The sequence below is a fragment of the Chelonia mydas genome, chromosome 26 (genome assembly GCF_015237465.2).
Source record: "Chelonia mydas isolate rCheMyd1 chromosome 26, rCheMyd1.pri.v2, whole genome shotgun sequence".
Classification (NCBI taxonomy): Eukaryota; Metazoa; Chordata; order Testudines; family Cheloniidae; genus Chelonia; species Chelonia mydas.
The window spans coordinates 14,626,364-14,649,821 of record NC_057859.1 but is presented as its reverse complement, the minus strand read 5'-3'; the positions used below and the strand labels follow the sequence as shown (position 1 = coordinate 14,649,821).

At 59.6% G+C, this 23,458-nt stretch overlaps 1 protein-coding gene across 1 annotated transcript; it reads right to left on the bottom strand.

Annotated features, from left to right (window-relative positions):
* Positions 1–1,214: 1,214 nt before the first annotated feature.
* CNNM3 (cyclin and CBS domain divalent metal cation transport mediator 3) lies at positions 1,215–23,237 on the bottom strand. Its single transcript, XM_037886600.2, is given in 11 exon segments — positions 1,215–2,509; positions 3,593–3,709; positions 4,637–4,718; positions 4,720–4,773; positions 5,606–5,739; positions 6,057–6,153; positions 6,616–6,785; positions 7,109–7,261; positions 7,796–7,939; positions 15,599–16,909; positions 23,120–23,237. Coding segments are annotated over 10 exon segments (2,337 nt in total). The 3' UTR covers positions 1,215–2,509; positions 3,593–3,635.
* Between the last annotated feature and the right edge of the window lie 221 nt (positions 23,238–23,458).

The following is a 23,458-nucleotide window of genomic DNA, read 5'->3' as shown; positions in this document are numbered from 1 at the left end:
CTGAGCCGCGGGCTGCCGTCTCAGCGCTGCAGGTCAGGCTGAGAGCGTGTGGGTCGCCCTGGATGGATTTCACGTGCCCAGGAAGCTGCTGGAGCACGGCCCCTGTGCCCCATCTCACCCCCGCTGGCACAGGCAGCCCGGCCAGAACCGGTACCCAGGTGCCAACGGAGCTGTTCACGCTCGGGGAGGCAGGGCCTGCAACGTGGGCTTGCTACAGGGCTGCCCCCCCCTTGCACAGTGCTCCGAGCAGGGCCCGCTGGCCGGTAGAGGCTCCAGCGAGGGCAAGGAACCTGCGCCAGGGCCGGGGGGGGTAAGGCTCGAGGAAACGGTCCCTGCACCCCTGCCCTGGGTCACTGCCCGGAGTGGCCCCACCTGGGCCCCAGGCCTGCCAGGACAGGCCCAAGGAGGCAGCAGGTGCAGGCTGGTGCAGCCGGGATCTGCTCTGGCCGCAGCCCCCAGGCGGGGGCTCCAGGCTTGCGGGTGCCCGGCCCCGCCCCAGAGGCGAGTGAATAAAGCTCCGTGGCAAGCAGCAGCAGTGGCGTGGTCTGTGCCCGCCCTCGCTACGCAGGCGCCATGCCAGGGCAGCGGAGGGGCGCGGGCTGCGCTAGGTGGGGCAGACGGGGGGCTGGATCTCAGCTTGGTTGGGTCACGCCAGGTATTTTAGGAAGAAGGCAGCTTAGCATGGGGAGGGGCACCCGGCGCTTGGCTCACAGCCCCCTCCCTTCCCCCCCACCACAGGGCAGCACTGCATGAACTGTGCCAGCAAGCGGCCCCCCCACCCCCAGGAGAACACCCGGCCCAGGCACCTTTCACTCCCGCAAGGCGCAGAGTGGGGCGGGAAAGTGACTCGCCTGGGCCCTGGGATGGGCGTTTCCTGCCCTGTGCCAGGTGGGTCACCCCCTGGAGGGGATGGGTCTGCTCTTGGGGGTTAACGCAGGGCAGTATGGGGGCAGGCGCCCTCGCGGGGAGCCCCTGCGGGAGCCTTCATAAAAAGCCTGCTCCTCTCGCCAAGAGGAGCCGTGACAGCTCAGGCCACTCCGGCTCCGGCCGAGAAAGATGGAAGCCCCCCGGCCCCCCATTTCCACCCCCCACCCCACTTAACTGCAGCACCTACCTTGTGCCTCAAGATCCAGCCAGGGCCTGCCCCGCTCCACGGCCTGTCAGCCCCCCCCACACAGCGCGCAGTCCCTGGGAACGGCACAGACACGACAGGGCAGATTACAACTCCTTTACCTGCGTGGCCCCAGCTCTTCGCCAGGCTCTGCCGCTCCGGAGACACTCGGCTCCTGGCGCCCAGCTTCACACGGACTGAACGCACTGGTGGTGGAGATGAGCACACAAGGCAGGTGTCCAGCCCTGCGCCCGGACGAGGGGCGGGCCCGGCTGCAGGCGGACTGCGTCCATGGCGGACCTTTAGCCCCCTGGCGGCTGTGAGCTCTCCGGGGCTGGCGGCCAAGCAATGTCCCTGCGCCCGCGTGTGGGGATCTCCGGTCCATGGGGCTGCTCAGGAGACCATCTGACGCTGTCTGCAATCAAGGCATCAGGTGCCTAGGGCCCCTGTGATCGCTCATCCTTGGGGGGGAGGGGAGGACAGGGCTGCAAGGACTGTGCCCCCCAGCAATCAGCCCAGGTGACGGATGGGCAGCCCCACCGGGGCCCACTTGTGAAGACTGGCAAGGCCAGAGAGCCCAGCCTGCCGTGTGGGCTCTCTGCTGGCAGCCGCTGGAAGGGGCTGGCGGCGATGGGCCCCAGCTCAGGAGGGCAGGGTGCTTCGCACTGAGTGGCCGGGGTGGGGTGGCACCCAGCGCCCCATGGGGAGGGAAGCCTAGACAGGTAGCTGATCACACGGCTCTGCCCTGGGGCAGGCCAAGGAATCCCAGCAGGACCCCTGGAGCAGAGCTGGCTTGGCGGGCACAGGGGAGTGGCCCAGGCTGATGTGGCAGAAGAGGGACAGCCCAGGGCAGCCTGGCAGAGAACACACCAAGGAGAGGAACGCCCAGTCCAGGGACACTCACAGGGCACCCCATGGAGGAACCAGCCCACAACCTGCCACCTGCATCTCTCCTGTGGCCCCCACCCAGCTCGCCAGGTGCCCCCAGCAGGTCTGGTTCGGTCTGGGCGCGCTGCTCCCTGGAGGTTTGTTGGCACAGACGCTGCCCAGGGCTCCGGCCACTGAGGGGGGACTGGGGCGATCTCCCGTGGACTGGAATCCAGCTCTGGCTGCCCTGGCAGTTGGTCCTGATGCAGCGAGATCCTCTGGAGCAGAGTCCAAGTGGCTGGCATCCTTCAGGGCAGCAGGGGGGTGCGGAGGGCGTCTGGGGCATCCCGCCCCATGAGATTACTGCTGCTGTCAGGAGAGTCCCCGGGGACCGACTCCCAGCCAAGGGGCGGCTAGGGCAGCCGGGAGGATGCTAGGCTAGAGCTCCCGCGCTGACATCAGCGGGTCCTGCGGGGGGGAGGGGCTCCATGCCCGTGCTCTCGTCTTCCCCAAGGGGCTGGCTGCTTTTTCCTGGTACCAGAGCAGAGAGAGCAGCCATTACACGCCCATTGGGCCCCAGATCTCTAGGACCCACAGATCCCAAAAGCCCTTGCACAGATGGAGAAACTGAGGCAGGGGGAAGGGCAGGGACTTGCCCAAGGTCACGCCCAGGCCAGTGGCAGAGCTGGGACTAGATCCAGGTCTCAGCCCAGTAGGCCACGCTGCCTGCTGCCCGGCTGGGCCCAGGAGCTCCCGCCAGCAGTCAGTGCAACCAGGGAGACGGCTCCAGCTCAACCCCCTGCCCCCCCGCCCCCCCCACGGCCGTGTCCTGGAGCTCGGGCTGTGCTGCAGTGCCGTGACCCGGACTGGACCACGGGAGCCAGGGCTAATTCCCCTCTTGACCCACCACCCAGGGCATGGGGCCCCGTTCACCAGCCTGAGCAGGGAACAAGGCCTGTGCTGGGGGCCATGGCTCCCTGGCTGAGCAGAAGGGAAGGCCGAGCGCGCTGGCCACGCTGGGCCGCCAGCACCCTGCCTGAGGGAACGGCTCTGCACCCCGGCTGCAGGGGGCGTCACTGGGACGGTGCATGAGCATCCGGCAGCGAGCCTGGCTCCTTACCAGGGAGGCCAAGCCAGCTCTGGTCTCCCTCCGAGCTGCCCTCCATGGTCGTCCGTGGGCCTTCTTCCCAACCACACGCTGGGGTGGTACTGGCAGGCTCCCACGGCCCCTCTCCCGAGAGAGGGCAGCACCAATCTCCGCCCTACCCCATCCTGCCAGGCTGCCGCTCACGGGGACCAAGAGCTCCAGAAACGAGACGGTGACGGTCGGGCAGGCCTGGAGCCCAGCAGCCTGAGCTGTAGCCAGTGACGGGTTTCAGGGCCTCCCAAAAGGCCTCGGGGGAGAGACATGGCTACGGGGGTGGGGCGGGCACCCAGACAGGACTAGGACGGAGACAGCCAGCCCTTGGGGACGGGCCAGGCCCCTGCACCGGCCACAGCTCCCAGGCCTGGGAGTCAGAGCAGATCGAAGGGAACCCGCCCCACCCCGAGCCCCACGGGCGGAGCAGGGGGAGAACCCTGCTGTACCAAGCGGACAAAGGTTCAGATATTTACCTCCTGCCCATCAGTAACCCCAGGGATCCCGCAGAACCCGCCATCAACTGCAGAGCTCCGGGGTGCCCAAGAGAGAGCGCGTGGCTGGACGGAGCGCAAGAGAGAGATGGTCAGCCGCTGAAAACAAGGGAAGAGAGAGTGAAAGACACGACACGCGGGCGGGGTTATCGGCCGAGCTGGGGGGTGCCCGCCAGTGCATGCTCCCCAGCAGCTACCAAGCAACCCTCAGCTGCTTCCTGTGGAGAACAGCAGAGATGGGGAGCACCTGCTGAGGGGGCTGGGAGAGGCCGGGGTCCCCAGGTTACTGCAGGGGTGCTGGGCAGGGAGAGGCGAGATGGGGCACACAAGACTGGGCAGCACTGGGCCATTCCAGGGGACACTGGAGACGGGCGCTGACTCCAGACATCCCCGTCCTCAGCCCTACAGACCCTCCATCCCTGGGAGCGCAGCGTGCTGCCTTCCAGCTGGGTCAGAGAATGAGCCCAGCCAGCCCGGACCAGGCCTCCCTGTGAGCAATTCTGGAGTTGCCTGCCCCGGGGAAGTTCCTTCCTGACCCCTTCCGTCACGCCCTGCAGCATGAGGGTTCATAGCTGGGGGAGGAGCCCAGGGCACAGGCTGCCTTGTCTTCCAACACGGAGACACGCAGCCGGTCAGCGAGCAAAAGGAAACCTGGCTGAGACACCAGGCGCAGCCATTGCTGTGGAGAGCCCCGCCTGCGTGGCCAGCAGCGAAGCGGTTAAACGCAGACCTGCATGCAGCAGTGGGGAGAGCAGGAAGGGGTGGGTGCAGGCAGCCCGCTGGGCTCGGATCCTGAGTCCTCACGCAGCAGCCAGGACGGGGTCTGGGAGCTCTGGAGCTGGCCGCAGCCTGCCCAGCCCATCTGCACTGGGCACATGGAGGCCTGGCGTGTGCCCCCCCGAGCAGCCCCCAGGGTGCTGTGCTTTGGGCCACTCCAGCGAACGCCGGCTAAGCGGACCTTCAGTGGCGCATGGCAGCCTCGGAGAGTGTGTTTGCACCGCGTCCCCTGGGCGCCGACCACGGTACCTGGCACAGTGTTCCTGTCGTCCAGGAGCTTCGTCTGGCTGTTGGGGACGATCTTCAGCTCCACGCTGTCGGGCGACTGGGGGGGACGGCTGTATCCTGGAGGCCATCAGGGCATTGAGGTACTGCAGCCGGGTCACCTGGGGGAGGTGAGCCAGAGCCCTGAGCGCGCAAGCCCACCCTGGGCACAGGGGCCTGGGTGCTCCCCTTTCCTGGCAGGGGCCCAGGTTCCAGCCCCAGGGCTGGGTGCTGTCGGGGCTCCAGCCAGCCATCCCTGGAGGGATGGTGCTCACCTGGGGCCAGGCTGGGTGGGTGCAGCGGCTCCAGAAAGGCTGCTGTGTGGGAAAGCGAGAGAGACCCAGAGGGACGCATGATCCCTGAGAAAAGGGGACCAGAGCAGGGATGGGGCAAAGCACCCCATAGGCGTCCCCAGAGGTGGGGTCTCCCAGCCAGGGAGGAGGCAGAGGTGCGCAATCACGAGGGGACAGAGGCTGCCCCAAAGCACAGTGCCACCAGGGACACCTCAGGATTCGGGATGCTGTGTACCTCCCACAGGTCCTGGCTCTCCTTCAAGCACAGGGGACGTGGCCAGAGACCCAGGGAACGGCTGAGCACCAGCAGAGTCGTTTCACTTGTGGCATGCTCCGAATCTGAACTCAGATGGTCCTAGGGGAGAGCCAGCGCTGGAACCCTAGCAGGAGGTAGCAGTCCCTCCCGGCTGCCGGCTTGCTGCTCCTTCCCGAGGGCAGGGTGGGGCTGCACACCCATTCACCCAAGTGAGGGGGCAGTGTGGCTGTGGCGAGGATCACACCGTGCAGTGGCTTATCTCCTTGGCAAGCCCGGCACCGAGAGCACAATGGTGCGCGACTGTAGGGCCCTAAAAACCCGGCTCTTTTCCGCCCAGGGTTAGGGCTGGCAGCTCCCAGCCCAGCTGAAGCTGTGGAGGTTTCAACGCCAGCGGGCGGCCCTTACCTTGATGAACTGCAGGTCGGTGAGTGCCCGGACGGTGTAGTCGGGGCAGTACGGGGGGTAGGCGGTGCTCTCGCTGCAGTCGAGCGGCTGCTCACACCGGTTCGGCCGCAGGGTGGACGCTGGCGACTGGTGAACTGTTGGCAGGCAGAAATCAGGGGCCAGAGGGACGGGAAGCCAGCGGGGAGCCCAACACCCCAACGGCTGGTTGGGAAGGAACCTGGTCTCCAGGTCTCCCCGCCCGTGGCCTATGGCTCACCACCCCTTCTGCTACCAGCCAGCCAGCGACACCCCAGCCAGGCCAGGAGCCATGCAGAACTCGGGGCCTGGACTCCCCCCAGCACCGGGCTCTCGGGGGCGGCGCACACCCGTGGCCCCGCAGCGGCTCTGCAGAGAGCTGACGCCAGGCCCCGGGGCCAAGCCCTGCTGCTGGTGGCAGGAGGCGGGTGCTCACCCGAGGAGGGCGCCGTCAGTGCCGAAACGCCGTAGTAGGTGAACGCGCCGTTCTCGAATTTCAGCCCCTCCTTCCCGATCTCCACTTCCAGCCTGCCCTGCGGAGGAGAGGGCCACAGGTCAGGGGCAGCACTGGCCAGCTGCTCGCCAGAGGCTCCTGCCCCAGCCCAGCGGGGCAGAGGCTCCACCGTCACAGGGTGGGCAGTCAGTGCCCGCCTGGCTCTCTGCCCATACCTGCTGCCAAGCTGGCACTGCCCCCCAGCCGGCCTCCCAAGATCCAACACACTTGCGAACCCTGCGCCAACCCACAGCCTGGCTCCCCGCACTCCCAGGCATGTGTAGCAGAGCAGCGAGATAGGGGCTCGGTTGTGCAGGGTGCTGCCCGGTCCGGTGAAAATGGAGCGCTCAGAGAGCGCGGGAGGGGAAGAGAGGCGTGGAGGAGGACAGGGACGTGCCCAAGGCCACAGCCAGGGCCAGAATCCAGCCCAGTGCCCTGCCGGCTGGCGGACCAGACCCCAGCGCTGCGCTGATCTCGGGGGGTAGCGGGGGCAGGCCGGTACCTGCAGGACCAGGACGAAGTAGTCGACCGGCTGGCTGCGCTGGTACAGGTAATGCTCGGGCGCCAGGCGGTCGCGCTCGTTGAATTTCACTTCCTGGCTGACGCTGGGGTGCCTCAGTAGGTGCAGCAGGACCTTCTCGGAGATGCGGGCCGGGCTGAACAGATCCACCTCTGGTGGGGAGCGAGGGGCAGAGAACCCAGCCTGAGCCGCCGGCTCCAGGGACAGGCCACGCCCCTGCAGGGAGTTTGAGGGACAGGCCCCAGTTGCTCCCCCTGCCCCGAGCCCAGGGGACGGACTGCGCTGTGCGTAACGGGGTCGGACTGGCAGCAGTCTGCCGGGGAGGTAGGCCAGGGGGAGCCCAGAGCCCTCTCCTGCCAGTGATCAGCCTGGAGATGCCCCTGGGCCTTTCCCCCCGAGCCTGCCGGGCAGGAGCTGTGGAGCCAGGCGGGGGGCACAGGGAGGGATGGGCGGCGGGCTCCCTGCCCTGACTCACCTCGGGATAGGAAGCGCTGCGTGGCCAGCAAGAGCTGCGGGGAGATCTTCACCTTGTGCTCATTGTCACAGCCCTTGAACAAGGAGAAATCTTCCTTCCTGTGCTCCAGCAGGGTACCCATGGGGGCCGGCCTCTTCCGCACCTTGTTCTCCTCTAGGGCACGAGAGAAGGGGACAGGGCAGGCCGAGCCAGTGTCACACCAGCCGGCAGCATAAACCTGGTCCCCGGACCCCAGAGCAGCTGCAGGCTGACGATCCCAAAGCACAGTGCAAGGGCACCTCAGTACCCCCCACCTTACACAGGGAAACCGAGGCACAGACAGGGAAGGGACTTGCTTTAAGTCATGCAGGAAACAGCGACAGCTGGGAATACAGCACTGCAGTGAGGCTCCCCATGCTCCCACTAACTGCTCAAGCCCACAGCTGGGAACGGACTGTGAGCGACCCGGGTTCCCCGCCCTCCTGAGGAAGAGCTTGGAGGCGGTCCAGGGGGAATTCGCATTCTGCTGTCAGCCTGGCTTGGGCCGGGGGGAGGAGAAGGGGCTGGGGGATAGGCAGGCACGGAGCCGCCTGCACAGAACAATGCACCCAGAGCACTGCCCGCCTGCCACTGCTGTCCCCGGGGTTGACTCTGCAGCCCCCCAGACCCGAGCCAAGCTGCTGGGCGCGCTGGACGGGGCTCACTCACTGTAGTCGTCCGACTCGTCCAGGATCTCCGACCTGATGATCTCCTCGATGACGTCCTCCAGTGTCACCAGCCCCATGGCCTCGTAGAAGGGGTCGCCCTCGCCCTCGCTGTTCACCTTCTGCACGATGGCCAGGTGCGATTTGCCTGGGGGGCGGGTTACACGGCTTGCTACAGGCGTCAGGGAGGCCTCAGAGGTTCAAGGCTACCCAGCAAGTCAGGAAGAGAACCCAGGAGTCCAGCTCCCAGCCTCATGCTCTGACCACTAGAGAACTCTGCCTCTCCATCCTGACGCAGCTTTTTATAAATAACTACGGGGAGCAGCAGAGCAAGAGCGGGGCAGAGCAAGGGGCTAGGCAGCAGCCTCCTTCTCCTGCCCCCCAGCACTATCTGTCCCCCCACTCCCAGGCCGGACATTGCAGCAGCGAAGATGGCCAAGGGAGAGATTTTCCTCAAGGGCCCTGTTCGGAGCAGGGCCTTCCCTCACCCGGCTGGGGCTCAGCAGCGCCGCGCACAGGCCAGGGACCACAGTACACTCCAGGGAGCCGAGAGGGATGCGTGGGGTGCTTGTTCTTGGGGAGCCCTCAGGTGGCTGGTATCCAGCCCTGCCTTCTTCCCATTCTCTGACTACGGGACTCACAGATTCCAACGGAAGGGACACGGGGGTCTAACTGGCAACCTGCGGGCCAGATCCAGCCCTCAGGACCATTCCGTCCGGCTGCGCACCATTTTGCTCTGCCAAACGGCACCCTCCATGCGGGGGGAGTTTGTGTGCACCGTACGGGTGAGGTCATGCACATGGAGGACACCTTTTGGGTTGTGTATGTTGCCTGCACGCCTCAGCATACTGCCCACATCACTGAACAGGGTGGTCCTTCTGTACAGCACCGGCCAGAGAACTGCCCCACAATACCTCCTAGAGCAGCGCGCCTGGAAATACAGCCAGCCTTGATTTCAAACTGGACAGTGACGGAGAATCCACCATGATCCATGGTGAATTGTTCCACTGGGTAATTACCCTCCCCGTTACAAATGTGCACCTTATTTCCAGTCTGAATTTGTCTCGCTTCAACTTCCAGCCATTGGATGGTGTCAGATCTTCCTCTGCTAGACTGAAGAGCCCAGTATGAAATCTTTGTTCCCTACGCAGGTACTGATAGGCTGGGATCAAGTCTCTTTGTTAAACTAAATCAATTAAGATCCCTGAATCTCTCACTCTCAGGCAGGATTTCTAATCCTTTGATCATTCTCGTGGCTCTTCTCTGCCCCCTCTCCAATTTATCAACATCCTTCCTGAACTATGGGCACCAGAACTGGACACCGGATCCCAGCAGCTGATGCACCAGTGCCAAATACAGAGGGAAAATCGCCTCTCTGCTGGAGATTCCTCCGTCTGCACATCCCAGGATTGCATTAGCCCTTTGGCCACAGCATTGCATGGCTTGCTCATGCTGAGCTGATTAACCCCCGTATCTTCTCCAGAGTTATTTTTTCCCAAGAAAGTCCCCCATCCTGAAAACACGGCCTGCAGTCATTGCTCCCAGATGTGTACATTTACATTTAGCTGTATTAAAACACATTCTGTTTGCTTAAGCCCAGTTTACCAAGCAAACCAGGTCTCTCTCTATCAGTGACCTGTCCACTTCATTATTTATCACTCTCCCAATTTCTGGGTCATCTGCAAACTTGATCAGGGATGATTTTATGTTTTCTCCCAGGTCACTGATAAAAATATTAAATCGCATAGGGCCAAGAACCGATCCCTGCAGGCCCCCACTAGAAACACACCCATCCAATGAGTATTCCCTGTTTACAGTTACCTTTCGAGACCCCCACTGACCGCACACCCCTAGTTGTCACCTACCACCCCACCTTGAAACCCAAATGGGATATCATCAAACAATTACAACCCATACTCGACAGACACCTCATCCTGAAACAAATCTTTCCCAAACCCTCCTCTTCTGGCCTTCAAACAACCGGCTAATCTCATCAAGCTCACCATCAGAAGCCAGCTCCCCACAGACCAGGACCTCTAAGCGGCACCAGAGCCTGTCATAGACCATCAGGGTTGGAAGGGACCTCAGGAGGTATCTAGTCCAACCCGCCAATCCCCAATTTTTGCCCCAGATCCCTAAATGGCCCCCTCAGGGATTGAACTCACAACCCTGGGTTTAGCAGGCCAATGCTCAAACCACTGAGCTATCCCTCCCCCCACAGAACAACTGCTGCAAAACCCGCAGACACATCTCCACTGCTACGATGATCAACACCCCTGACCACACACCTGTCAAGGTCCGTGGATCCTACGCAGGCCTGTCACAGCACTAAACGCCCCAACAACTGTGTGGGTGAAACCAGCCAATCACTGCACTCTCCAATTAACTCACCCAGGAACATGCTAAAATACAAACACACCCTGTGGGTGAACACTCTTCACAAAGCGATCAGCCTGCCTCCGACCCGTCAGTCCTTGTCCTCAAGGGAAGCCTGCACAACACCTTCAAAAGACAAGCCTGGGACCTTCAATTCCTAACTCTGCTAGACACTAGAAACCATGCACTCAGTAGAGACACCGAGTGCCTGTCTCATTCCAATAATCTGTAACCCACTAGCCCTCTGTCTGCTGTCCCATGACTGCAGAGGTGTTAACTGCCCACTTCATCCTGAATGGTCTCTTCCAACATGACAGGTGTAACTCCTTCCACACACCAACCCCTTCCGCACACCAACCCCTTCCGCCTGGTGTGAGCTGGGACAGCCTGAGTACCTTTGCAAGCCCTGAAGAGCTCCTCTCTCTCACCCACAGAAGTGGGTCCAGTGAAAGAGATTACCTCACCCACTTTGTCTCTCTCATTTTGAGACCTATCAGCTTTTAATCCATTTAACATGTGCCAGGTTAATTGTATGACCTTCCAGTTTTTGATCAGCAATGCTGTGCTGTACTAAATCAAATGCCTGACAGAAGCACTGTTACCTCTACCAACCAACCTTGTAATTTCATCCAAAAAGACATCAGATTTGTTTGACAGGATGGATTTTCCATAAACCCATGTTAATTGGCATTAATTATATCACCCTCCTTTAATTATTATTCCAGTCTTGGATCAGCCACTCCATTACCCTGCGCAGGATCAGTGTGAGTGACAGGCCTGTGATTGCCTCGGTCATCCCGTTTACCCTATTTAAATACTGGCACAACATTAGCTTCTCTCAGGGCTCCAGGAGTTAATGAAAATCAATGTTAAAGTTCCAGTGAGCTCCTAGGCCAGCTCTTTTCAAACTCTTGGATGCAAGTTATCTGGACCCCACTTCCCCAAGGGCATCTCAGCTGCTTCAGGCTGGTGACACCATCCAGGCTGCACATGCAGCAGAGTTGGGCTCTGGCCAGAGAGTGCTCAGCAGGTAGGCTGAGAAGACTGGTCTCTTGCTGCCGATCCCACGTCTCTGGCCTGGGAGAGCTGGTTTTACTGCAGTACAGTGGCGTAACAAATGCTCTGAGCTCCTATCACACTTCTAAGGCGCTCAGAGCACTTAGTGACATGCATCCCTATTGTCACCTGCACTCTACGGAGGGGGAACAGAGGCAGAGAAGGGGGGGGAAGTGACTTGACCAACGCCACAATGTAAGTCAGTAGCAGAGCTGGGAACAGAACCCAGGAGGGCTGACTGCCAGCCTCATCCCCACTTCCCTCCCAGAGCTCACAGCAGAACCCAGGAGTGCTGACTGCCAGTGCTCTGGAAACAGCAGAAATCAGTGGTGATTGGGCAAAGGAGCACGTTTCGTTCACACCTGCTGCCAGCCAGCCAGGACGTACCTGAGGATGGGGGAAGAGGAGTGGCACACTGGAAGCAGCATGGCAGGAAAAGCCACCCAGATGCCCTGCCCCCAGTGAGGTGCTCCAGCAAAGGAGTGGGCCTTTGGGCACACCAGGCAATGTTAATAGGCCTGGCATCGCCCCCAGCCCTGCCCACGTGGGTTTGTCTCAGCTGAAGCCTGAGTCACGGGGCTCCTTGCGCTGATCTCAGTGCCCCCGCAGCATGGGCAGTACACGTGGGTGCAGGTCGTGCTCTGCTCTGTGGGGTCTCCCCGAGCTGTTCTCACACACACCGGGTTTCAGCTCGGGCTGTCTGAGCTCAGCAAACAGAATGTTCCCCTCCCCTGCCAGCGCCCTCCAGGGCTCAGGTGAGCGGCTTTGACCCGCTGCAGCCTTGTGTCCTCTCTCTAGCCCCTTGGCCAGGTGTTCCCAGATATCCAGCCATGCACGTTTGCTGGGGAGGCCACCCGCTCCTGGAAGACTTTGCAGGGACTGGCCCTGGATTAACGCCGCACGGACACCGTGGGTGGGCTGCTACTTCAGAGCTCGCATGTCCTTAGACTCAGACATGACGCAAGCTGCCGGGGCTGGGGGCACGGCCTATAAAAGGCACAACGAGAGGCCTTCTGATAGAGGTGAGGGGCCAAGCAGAGCCGGTTTGCTTTGTGCTCGGACCCCAGCAGTCCGGAAGGGCCCCCGCTGTGCCAGGCACTGCACAGACCCTGTTTGAGACAGGCCGCGCCCCAAGAGAGACAACAGAGTTCTCTCTCTTACAGGCCTGGGGAGGTGAAGGGACTTGCCCAGGGTCACAGGAGGTCCGTGGCAGAGCCTGGCTTGAATTCAGGCCTCCTACAGCCCAGTCCAGTGCCTTAGCCAGGCCAGCCACCCATCGCCCTGCCCCCAGCATTAGAGCGAGGTCTCCCTGCCCTGACTTCTCTTTAGCCAGGGGGCCCCAGGAGCTGGCTGGAGGCCCCCTGGTTCAGTGCTGGCTTTGACACGTGAGAGCTGCAGAGCGTTCAGACGGAGAGGCTCCTCCCTCATACAGCTGGGGCAGGAGTTGGGGCTCGACACCAGACCCACGGATCCCCCCCTCCCCTGCCTCCAGCCAGGAGTGAAGCAGCCTGCTCCGAGGGCCTTGGGGAGCGCGGACACGCACTCAGCCGTGGGAGCGGCCAGATCCCTGCAGTGACGCCGAGGTCACGGAGGCAACGAGCTGGCCCTGCCAGATGTTTCCATGGCAGCCGTGGGCCCTGGCTCATGCAAAACGCTCTCCCCACAGAGACCAAAGCCAGGCCTGCCTGCCCGTGCCCTGGAGCCCAGCAGGCCTGGGGACGTACAGCCTATCCCCACCCTGCGGGAGGGAAGAGCCTGGCTTTGAAGGTGACCTTCCCTAGGACCCACGGGGAGGGCGGGCTTTTCCTGACTGTACTGAAATTGGCACTACTTTGGGGGAGGTCAGGACAAAAGGGCTTTTCTGCTGGTTGTTGTCCACCAGGCTCTGCAGCCGGGCAAGGAGAGCACCATGCCCACGAAGCAGCCATGACGGGGAAGGGTTTGCAATCAGGCTGTTTAAAACACTGTTTGGTTCGCTTAGTTTTTGCCAACCACATGCAACTCAGACACCCACTAACCACTTGGGAGCAAAGCTCTCTCTGTTAAAGATTTTACAGTCCTTCAGCTCAGTCCACTGCCCAGCTGTACCCTCCCAGGAGGCCAAGAGAAACCCCACCGGGAACATCTGATGTTCCCAAGAGGCACCCGCAGGTACCAGAGGAACGTCTGCAATTCCCACCAGTCTGAGCGTGGGCTCCGAGGGGGTCCGGCCGATGGGGGTGGCGGGGATAGCTAGGGCAGAACTTCCACAAGGGTGGGGACTATGACCTGCTCCGCAGCCCCCAGGATTCCCCCGACCAGGCGAGCTTCCAGAGCTGGTCTGGCAGCCCTGGCGCAGGTGGCTGGCGTGTGGCATGGCTGGAGAGGTTGCAATCCTGCACACGGAGATACTTCCCAGGGCTTTGTTACCATGGGGAGGAGACGATAAAGCACCAGAAGTGCCAGATTGGAGCAGAGCCCAGGCCCACGTAGCCCAGTGTCCCATCTCCAGCAGGGGCCAGCCCCAGCTGCTTCAGAGGGCGGTGCAGAAAACCCCGCAGCAGCAGACGAGGCATGAGCTGCCCTGTGGTGGTTGCACCTTAACTCCCAGCAGTCAGAGCCCAGCTAAGCCCCTGAGCTGGGGGGAGTTTGCACTGGCTGCCCAGGAACGATCTCACGGTTTCTCACTCGGATCATGCAGACACTGCTTGCCCGGGGCAGGTGGCTATCTGCAGGGATTTACGAGACAGGTGCTTTCGGATGTTCTTGTGCCAGAGCAGACAGCATAAACATCCCCCAGAGCATCAGCTGGGCCTGGTGTCTCAGGCCTCCTTGGCACAGGAAAGCTCAGCCTGCCACTGCATCCCTGGCACTCTGCTGACCATGGGCCCCAGGTACGATACGCAGGGTTTACTCCCCAGGGGAAGTTGATGGGCAGGCACCAGCATGCCGCAGATCAGTGCCGTGGCAGGGTTACTCACGGGGCACCATCATGCACCGCCGGACACCGTGCTCTGCTCTGCCCCAAGAGCGCCTCTTGCTGGCTGGCTAATGGAATCAGTGCTGCAAGCTTAGGAAGAGTCTCAGCAGTGCAGAGGGGCCAGGGGATAAAGCACTCTAGCATCAGACAGCATGGTCCAGTGGTCCAGGGTCACGAGGTAACAACTGAGCAACTGAGGTCTATGCTGCATGGCCACTGGGACATCACAACCCCTCTGTGTCCCCACCCCCAGGCAACGAGCCTGACCCAGCACCCGGACGGTGGGGCCCCTCAGCACTGTTCCCAGACCCGTCGTTCAGAAGGCATCTCTCCTTAGCCAATACTTTGAACACAGTAGCAGTCACAGCATCCTGAGGCCCCTGTATTCTCTGCTTGCTGGCCCTGCGCTTGGGGAAGTTTCAAGCCCTGTAAGCATTTGTTCTAGCCAGCTCAGAGTCCTGCTTCCAGCCCCCACAGACCATGGGGCCTTGAGACGTAGGAACTTAGAAATCCCAGCAGTCCGATTACCCCTGCACGCCTCCCCTCAATCTGCATATAATTTCAGCAGCAGAGTTCAGCTCGTGAGTTAGAGATTTGTGCTCACAGGCCCTCAGAACAGTTGGAAGTGGGCTAAGATGCGGGTGTCTCAAAACCATTTCTGCTAGAATCAAGTCGGGTGGAAGAAACTCAACAGAAAGTGACCAAAGAGTCCAGTATCCTGTGAGTTGCCAAGTATTGAACAACTGGGCTCCCCACCTACCCAGCATCTGTTTAGGACCCTTGCTTCGTGAGGTCTCTGGCCATAAAACAGAGGCTGATCTCAGGCTTAGTCTGCAGGACTATAGGAAGACACTCCACTCTACATGGAAGATCTGCAGAGCGTCTGGTACAAACCAATCTACAGGCTATGCTCCCAGAGCGTGGCACTCTCTGGGGCGGGAGAGGGCAGTGTACGTTACCACCACGCTAGGGCAGGGACAGGAGACTGCCACCTACAGCTGAAGCTGGAAGGCTGAAGTTTGGCCAGGGTGCTGGCACTCACTGGAGTGCCCAGCAGGGCCTCTAGCGGCATGCTCGGGCATTGGGGGCAGCACTGACCCAGAGGGAAAAGCGGCCCTAGCCAACCCACTCCAGGCAGTGCAATATCCCCTAATGCTGCGCTGTGGCAGGAGGTCAGTGCGGGCTGAGCGGGGACCGATTCTCCTAAGGCACCCCCAGCCTGGCCCCCGCACAGCACCAGAGCATCGGGTCAGCACCAAGGGGAGAGCACCTTGTCCAGAGCTCCCGTCGCCCCACTCCCTGCAGCACAGCACCCCCCCAGCACGGAGCTGGAGCACTGGGGCCAGCACTGACCGCAAGGGGAGAGCACCCGTGCGTCTGCCCAAGCCCCGAGCAACCCAAGGGCGGGGCGGCTACCTCGTTTAAACTCCTCCAGGACGGCGTCCAGCTTGGTGTCGTTGAAGACGAAGTGCAGGGGGTGGTTGTAGAACTTGCTGATGGTGCTGAGTGGCACGCAGTCGTCCGGGTCCACGAGCGCCAGGTCCTTGAGGTAGAGCATGTCCACCAGGTTGGTGCGCTCCTCCTCGTAGATGGGGATGCGGGTGTAGCCGCTCTGCATGATCATGGACATGCTGCGGAAGTCCAGCACGGAGTTGGCGTTGAGCATGAAGCACTGGTCCAGCGGGGTCAGCACGTCCTCCACCGTCTTGCTGCGCAGGGCGCCCTTGCTGAACTCCTCGCGCACGAGCTCGTCGTACGGGTCGCTGCCGCGCACCGTGCCCGCGAGCTTCTCCCGCAGGAGGCAGGGGCTGGCGTCGCGCCGCAGGGCCAGCTCCAGCAGCTTGCTGAGCGGCAGCGAGACGGGGCAGGTGAGCAGCATGCAGAGCCGGGTCAGCCAGCGCCCGCGGGGGGCCAGCGCCTGCCCCCAGCGCGCCCAGACGGCGAAGGGCAGCAGCTCGGCCAGCAGGAAGACCAAGCCGGCCGCGGCCAGGATGGCAGGGGCCAGGGCCCGCAGGGCCCAGCAGGCGAGCACGGCCAGGGCGGCGTTGGCCAGCGAGCTCAGCAGCAGCAGGGAGCAGAGGGCGAAGGGGCCCCGGGGCCTCGCCAGCGCCTGGCCGGCCTCCGAGCCGCGGCCCCGCAGCGGGCCCAGCTCCGCGGGCTGCGGCCAGAGCGAGCCGAGCTGCAGGGCCCGCAGCAGCGCGGAGAGGGCCAGCAGCAGGGCCAGCAGCGGGGGCAGCAGCCAGGGGGCCGGGGGCGGGGGCAGCAGCCGGGGGGGCCGGCGAGGGCGGGGCCGGGGGCGGGGCCAGCAGCCGGGAGGGCGGGGCAGGGGGCGGGGCCGCCCGCTCGCCCCGCCCCGCGACCCACCGGGAGGGCGGGGCCCGGCGCGGCGGGGGCCCAGGGCCAGCGGCGGTCGGCCAGGCCGGGGCCGTAGAGGCGCAGGCGCGGCCGGAAGCCCGGGGCGCGGGGGGGGGCTCGCGGGCCGCGCCCCCCCCGGCCGCCGGCCCCCCCCGCGCGGCGGCGCAGCCCAGGCACAGCGCGGCCACGGCCCAGCGCAGCCCCCCGCCCCCCGCCATGGCCGGCCGCGAGTGGCGTGCGCGCCCCCGGGGCGGTCAGCTGACTCGCCGCGCGCGCCCCCGGGCCCGCCCGGCCAATCGGAGCGCGCGGCTGACGGGCCGCGGCCAATGGGCGCAGGGGGCGGGGCCGGCGGCCCGGGGAGCGCAAGCTCGGCTGCGCCGCGCGGTAAACAAGCGCGAGGCGGGGGCGGGGCGCTGGATTTAAAGGGCCAGAGCCGCCCCCCCCCCCCCCCTCCTCCGAGCCGGGCATGGCGGCGGGGACATTTATCCGCCGGGCCCCGCGCGGGGCAGCTACTGCGGAGGGGAGACGGGGGACGAGTGGCCCATGCGGGGGGCTCCTCGGCCCGAACCCCTGGACACGGGCCGCGGGTACCGAGCCCCCCCGCTCGGGCCGCACCCCGCGTGCTGAGCCCCCCCCCGCGGGTACTGAGCCCCCCCCCCAGCTCGGGCCGCACCCCACACACAGGGCCGTGGGTATTGACCCCCCCCACACACAGGGCAGCTGACCCCCCCCACACACAGGGCCGCGGGTATTGAGACCCCCCCACCCCAGCCGCGGGGCCGCGGGTAGCCTGCTGACCGGAGCCACCGGTGCCCGGCACCCCTACCCCTGCCCACCCGCCAGCGCGGTGCGGGGGGAACTTCCCCTTCCCCAAGGCCGGGGTTGAGCAAACTGGGGCGGGCTCAGAGGGGCAGGATTCCCCCTCCTCTGCCTCTGCAGCGCGCTGGACCGTGCGGGCAGCCCAGCTCAGTGACCTGCCAGCCCTGGGTGCTTTAAAAGGGCTGAAAACACTGATGAGCCAAACGGGCTGGGAGGAAGCCTTCACTCAGTAAAAGGTGAATGATCATTGGGAGCTGGTTAAGACTGTACTCGACGCCAAGAAAGCCACAATCCCCCCATCAACGAAGAAGGCCGTCTTGGGTAAAATAGCAAGCTGGTTTAGAGGGGAAGTAAAGGCAGCTATTAAAAAAAAGGGGAAGGAAGAAAGGGGATGTTGATCATCATGCCTATAATCAGAAGCTAGGCAGTGTCAAAACTTGATGAGAAGCCACGGGACACAGAAAGACACCCATGGTGCGCCCGCACCTTGAATGCCGTGTGCAGGCCTGGTTGCCTCATCTCAAAAAAGACCTATTAGAATTTGAAAAAGTGCAGAGAAGGGCAACAAAAAAGATGAGGGGTCTGGAACAGCTTCCACATGAGGAGAGATGAATAAGACTGGGACTGTTCACCTTAGAAAAGAGACGCCTAAGGAGGGATATGATAAAATCATGACTGGTGTGGAGAAAGTGAACAGGGGAGTGTTATTTACCCCTTCACATAACACAAGAACCAGGGGTCACCCAATGACATTAATAGGCAGCAAGTTTAAAAAAAAACATAAGGAAGGGGATGTTGTGAAGGAAGAATAAGTGGGTTCAAAAAAAGAACTCCATAAGTTCCTGGAGGATAGGTCCATCAATGGCTATTAGCCAAGATGGTCAGGTGTCGCCCTAGCTGGAGGTGCTCAGTACCCACTGCCCGTGTCCATGCTCTGGGTGTTGCTTCCTAGCTTCTGACTGCCAGAAGCTGGGACTGGACAACAGGATGGATCACTTAAAATTTCCCTGTTCTGTTCATTCCCTCTGAAGCATCTGGCACCAGGTACGGTCAGAAAAGAGGACACTGGGCTAGATGGACCATTGGTCTGACCCAGTATGGCCGTTATTATGTTCTTATTAACTCTATGGCCAGCAAAAGTTAAGGCCAATAAGATGGAGTTTTTTAAGTATATTAGAAACAAAAAAACCCTGACCATGGTATTGGTTCATTACTAGACAGAAATGGTAGAATTATCAATAATAATGCAGAAAAGGCAGAAGTGTTCAATAAATATTTCTTGTCTGTATTTTGAAAAAAACAGATGATGCAGTTATAGTATATGATAACACTCTTTCCATTTCACTAGTATCTTAGGATGATGTTAAACAGAAGCTACTAAAGTTAGACATTTTTAAATTGGCAGGTCCAAATAACTTGCATCCAAGAGCTTTAAAAGAGCTGGCTGAGGAGGTCATTAGAACATTAATGTTGTTTTTCAATAAGTATTGGAACAACAGGGAAGTTCCAGAAGACTAGAAGAAAGCTGATGTTGTGCCATTATTCAAAAAGTGTAACCGAGATGACCTGAGTAATTACAGGCCTATCAATCTGATATTGATCCCAGCCAAGATAGAGCAGCTGATATGGGACTCGCTTAATGAAGAACTAAAGGAGGGTAATATGAATAATCATCAATGCCAATCAACATGGGTTTGTGGAAAACAGATCCTGCCAAACTACCCTGATATCCCTTTTATTTGGTTGATAAAGGTAATAGTGCCCGTGTCATGTACTTACTCTTCTGTAAGGCGTTTGACCTGGTACCTTATGACATTTTGATTAAAAAAACTAGAAGACTATAAAATGAACACAGCACACAGTAAATGGATTAAAATCTGGCTAACTAATATGTCTCAAAATGTAAATGGGGACTCATCACTGAGCAGATCTGTGTCCAGTGGGGCCCTGCAGGGATCGGTTCTTGGCCCTATGCTATTTAGCATTTTTATCAATAACCTGGAAGAAAACAAAGTCATGCCTGAAGAAGTTTGCAGATGACACGAACGTTGAGGGAGAGGTAAATAATGGCGAGGATGAGCACTGATCCAGAGCAATCGCTCACTTGGGGAGCTGGGTTCAAGCGAACGAGACGTGTTTTAATATGGCGAAATGTAACTGTAAATAAAGATGGGCTGTTTGTCTGACAGATCTGCACTAGGGATTATTGTGGGCAGGCCTCTGGCCTGTGCGCTACAGGGGGTCACACTAGATGATCAGAATGGTCCCTTCTGGCCTTGAATAAACAGCCTTGCCCCACCTCTGCGTCCCCATCGCAGCATTGTGTGCCAAGGTGCTGACCATTTTATAGTGTTCTAGTGTTTTAATCAAAATATCGTGCTTCCCACCTGAGACCACCATCGGGAACATCGCAGGAGTGCTGCCAGTGGGGTGCACCCGCTTCTTCAGTCCCAGCCTCTCCCAGCAGGGGGTGCTGTCAGGAGCGGGACAAGAGCTACTTCGATCCTGGCCTCTCCCCCAGCTGACAGTGCTGGAAGGAGCAGGGTGGGAACACTGGCTCTTGGGGGCGGTCCCAGCTGAAGGGGTTGTAGGGAGTGGGGCAGGAGCAATTCTAGGGAGTTGTAGTCTGCACCCCGTCCTCCCCAAAGAACGAGCCCAGCCTAGCCCTAGCCCGCCCCGTTCTGCCGTTCCAAGGCTTAGCAATCAGATTCGAACCGGCCACTGTAGCAGTCAGTGGAAATGGACCTGCACCCCAATAGACAGGCCCTGTCCCTAAGAGCCTACAGTGTAAATAAACCAAGCGTGGGAGGGGAAACTGAGGCATGGAGGGTGCAGTGATGTGTCCAAAGTCACCAGCAGGGTGGAGGAAGAACTAGGAATATAAGCCAGGTCTCCTGAGCTCTGGGGAAATGCCCGACCCACTCGGCCTCTGAATGAGTGTGAGCTCATTTTGTTGATTGGGGGAGGCTCAGATGCCGCTGAGACACTGGAAAACTCGGCTCAGGACCGAGCTCCAGCCTCGTCCTCTCTGCTGTACTACAGCAGGGGAGCGAGTGGAAGGGGGAGCAGGGGCACACGCCCGATCCTGTGCGTTTCTTGGGCTTTGGTTCAGCCCAGAACAGCCTGCCCAGCTTGGACACGGTTCTGAGGTGCAGCACGGAGCTGGGAAATCTCGGGGCGTTCCGTACTATCACCCGTGTTCACGGAGGTGTAAAGCCCCAGTCTTTCAGCTGTCACAGCCCAGGGCAATGCTGCCACCTACCCACCAGCCACAGGCTGGGGCCCGGCTGGATTTGGAGCCTCAGCTCCTCAACAAGGGCCTGGTCTTGGATCCGCTTTCTCATGCGGTGGCATTACATATGGGGTATTACAGTAGTGTCCAAAGGCCCCACCGTGCAGGGCGCTGCACACACAGCCCCCAGCCCAGTGAAAACGGACTGGTCAGTTTCACGTTTGTATAGAAGTCAGTTTCACTCTCGGGCTCTCCAGGCCTAGCAGACCCCTGCCCTGGCGTTGCAAAGCCCTGGCATCATTCTGCAAACCCCAGGGACAGAGCGGTCAATGGGGACACACTACCACTGCCACCATGATTCTTGTTTAAAACAAAATCAGGAAAATTAGGGGGTTTTTTTGTTTTAAAGTAAGTTTAGGACCCAAACTCTGCCCCGTCCATTTAAATTCTCAGCTGCTCATGGAGTCAAAAGCAGTGCTGATGAGTGGGTGGGGGGCACGTTAGCTTTGGAGGTGGCTGCTGTCGCCCAGCCAGAGCAGGGAAGCACTAACAGCTTTGAATTGGTGAATGGAAAATGAAGAAGCAAATATAAGAAACTCATGCTCAAATAAATTGGTTAGTCTCTAAGGTGCCACAAGTACTCCTTTTCTTTTTGCGAATACAGACTAACATGGCTGCTACTCTGAAATAAGAAACTCTGTTTTCAGTGCTGCCCCAGTTCCCATTTCATCTCTTTACTAAACTCGAAGGGCCAGATCCTCAGACAGTGTAAAGCAGCATAGGCCATTGATGTGACTGGAGCTATGCTGATTTACCCCAGCTGGGATCTGGCCCATTCACTCCCACGGAGCAATGGCCCATTGACCCCAGCTGGGATCTGGCCCATTCACTCCCACGGAGCAATGGCCCATTGACCCCAGTTGGGATCTGGCCCATTGACTCCCACGGAGCAATGTCCATTTACAGCAGCTGGCAACCTGGCCCTTAGAGCTGAATAAAGAAATGAAAATAGGATCAACAACCCAGGGCAGATCCTCATTTGCTGTGAATCCGCAGAACTCCGCTGACTTCAAGGGAGCTACAGCAACTTACATCAGCTGAGGATCTGGCTGAAACGTGAGCATTTGTGAGATCATGTAATTTGCTCCCCACCAAACACGTGAACAGAGAAACGATTCAACAGAAACAGACACTCCACTGCCCATGACATTAGACATACGCAAATTCGGTCTCCCGGCTTCCACCTGCGCGGCTGGGAATGAACCTTCAGGGGCCACAAAGCGCAGAAGGAAGGGAATATAGAGAGATATTTTATTACCCAATCAAAAAAATAAATTCCATATTTCGTTTAGCAAATATCATAATTTCTTAGTGACAAGAGACGCAGACTCAAAAATGAAACACAACCAAATCCCCTCCCAAAAGGGCACAACTCAGAACAATGAAAAAAATATACAAGAAACGACGATCCCCCCAAATAATCACAAACATATACAAATTAAATCTGGTGCAAAATAAATATTAGTCATTTGCTACCTGGCATGGCCCGTCTACAGTATTTGGATCTCCCTGCCTTGGCCCCATCAGCGATGCAAAGCCAGAGGAGTCCAGTGTGGGGGTTATTGCTGATTGGCTAGGGAGGAGGAAAGCCAGCAGAATTGGGATTGCTCAGGAGAGAGGAGACAACCGGCACGGAGGAGCTAAAATTCCCTGCAGAGGATGTGTGTGTGATTCTCTCCTGCCCTGCCCCTTGTGCAGTCACTCACACTGTGCACAAGAGAGTATAAAACGCAGCCAAATCCGAACGCAATGCTTTGTACCTACTCTGCAGTGGTGTAACTGCCTGTATGCAGGGCAGGGCAGAATCAGGCCCACAGACTATGGAACAGCTACAACATTCGAGGGCATTTGGAGCCAAGTGTTGGGTTCCACCCAGAGATCCCAGTGGGGACAAGGTCTGATCTGGATCGACACATGCCCTCGCTCTGTTCTGCACTTTGGTGCCAGCAGCGCAGTTTGCAAACCCAGTCCCCTGTGCTAGGTGGAGGCATTGTTTCATGGAGACGGTAGTATCCTGGATAAAAGCTGAACACGACTCATGACAGCTACTGAGAACATCAATTGGGCCTTTAAACGGAATCGATTTGCTCCTCATAACAGGTCGAGTCTCTGATAACCGAGGGCCCGAGTGACTCGATTCTACTCTCACACCAGCACAGATTAGGAGTCAGTCCTCTGAAGTCAGTGGAGAGAACAGTTACCAAGCGAATCAACCCACTGAAGTCAAAGGAGTTACAGATGTGCATGGAGCTCCGATTCAGGAAAACCTGAACATATGTGCTTAACGTTAACCATGTGCTTTACTCCCAGCGACTCCAAAGGGGTTTAAGCACCTGCTTAGGTGCTGTCCTGAATGTAGGGGATGCTTTCCTGGATTGGAGCCAGACTGATGAGAAACATGACCATGGGTGAAGCATCATCCCTTCTGAGGTCACTTCCTGGTCTCCAACAGAACAGGAAATGACACGTACCGAAAAAGGAGCCGTCTGTTTTATTTAATTTAATCGGCACATAACTAACTCCCTGCTCAAAGAGCCACTGCCAACAGACCTCCGAGGAGACAGGTGGCATGAACACGGGCGTCTCCATGCACACGCTCACGCATGCTCGGAGAAAGGGGCTTCAGGAGAAAACCTCCGCTTTTTTCCAATCCAACGTTGCAGAGAAATATTTCTGCCTTAAAAAAAAACGAACTGTTTTTTTTTTTTTTAAATCTCTAGAGTCTCTCCTGACAGGAACGGATTTTAAAAACTTAATTTAAAAAATAACCCCCACACAATAAATTACATAAAGTCACCCCCAGTGGGCAG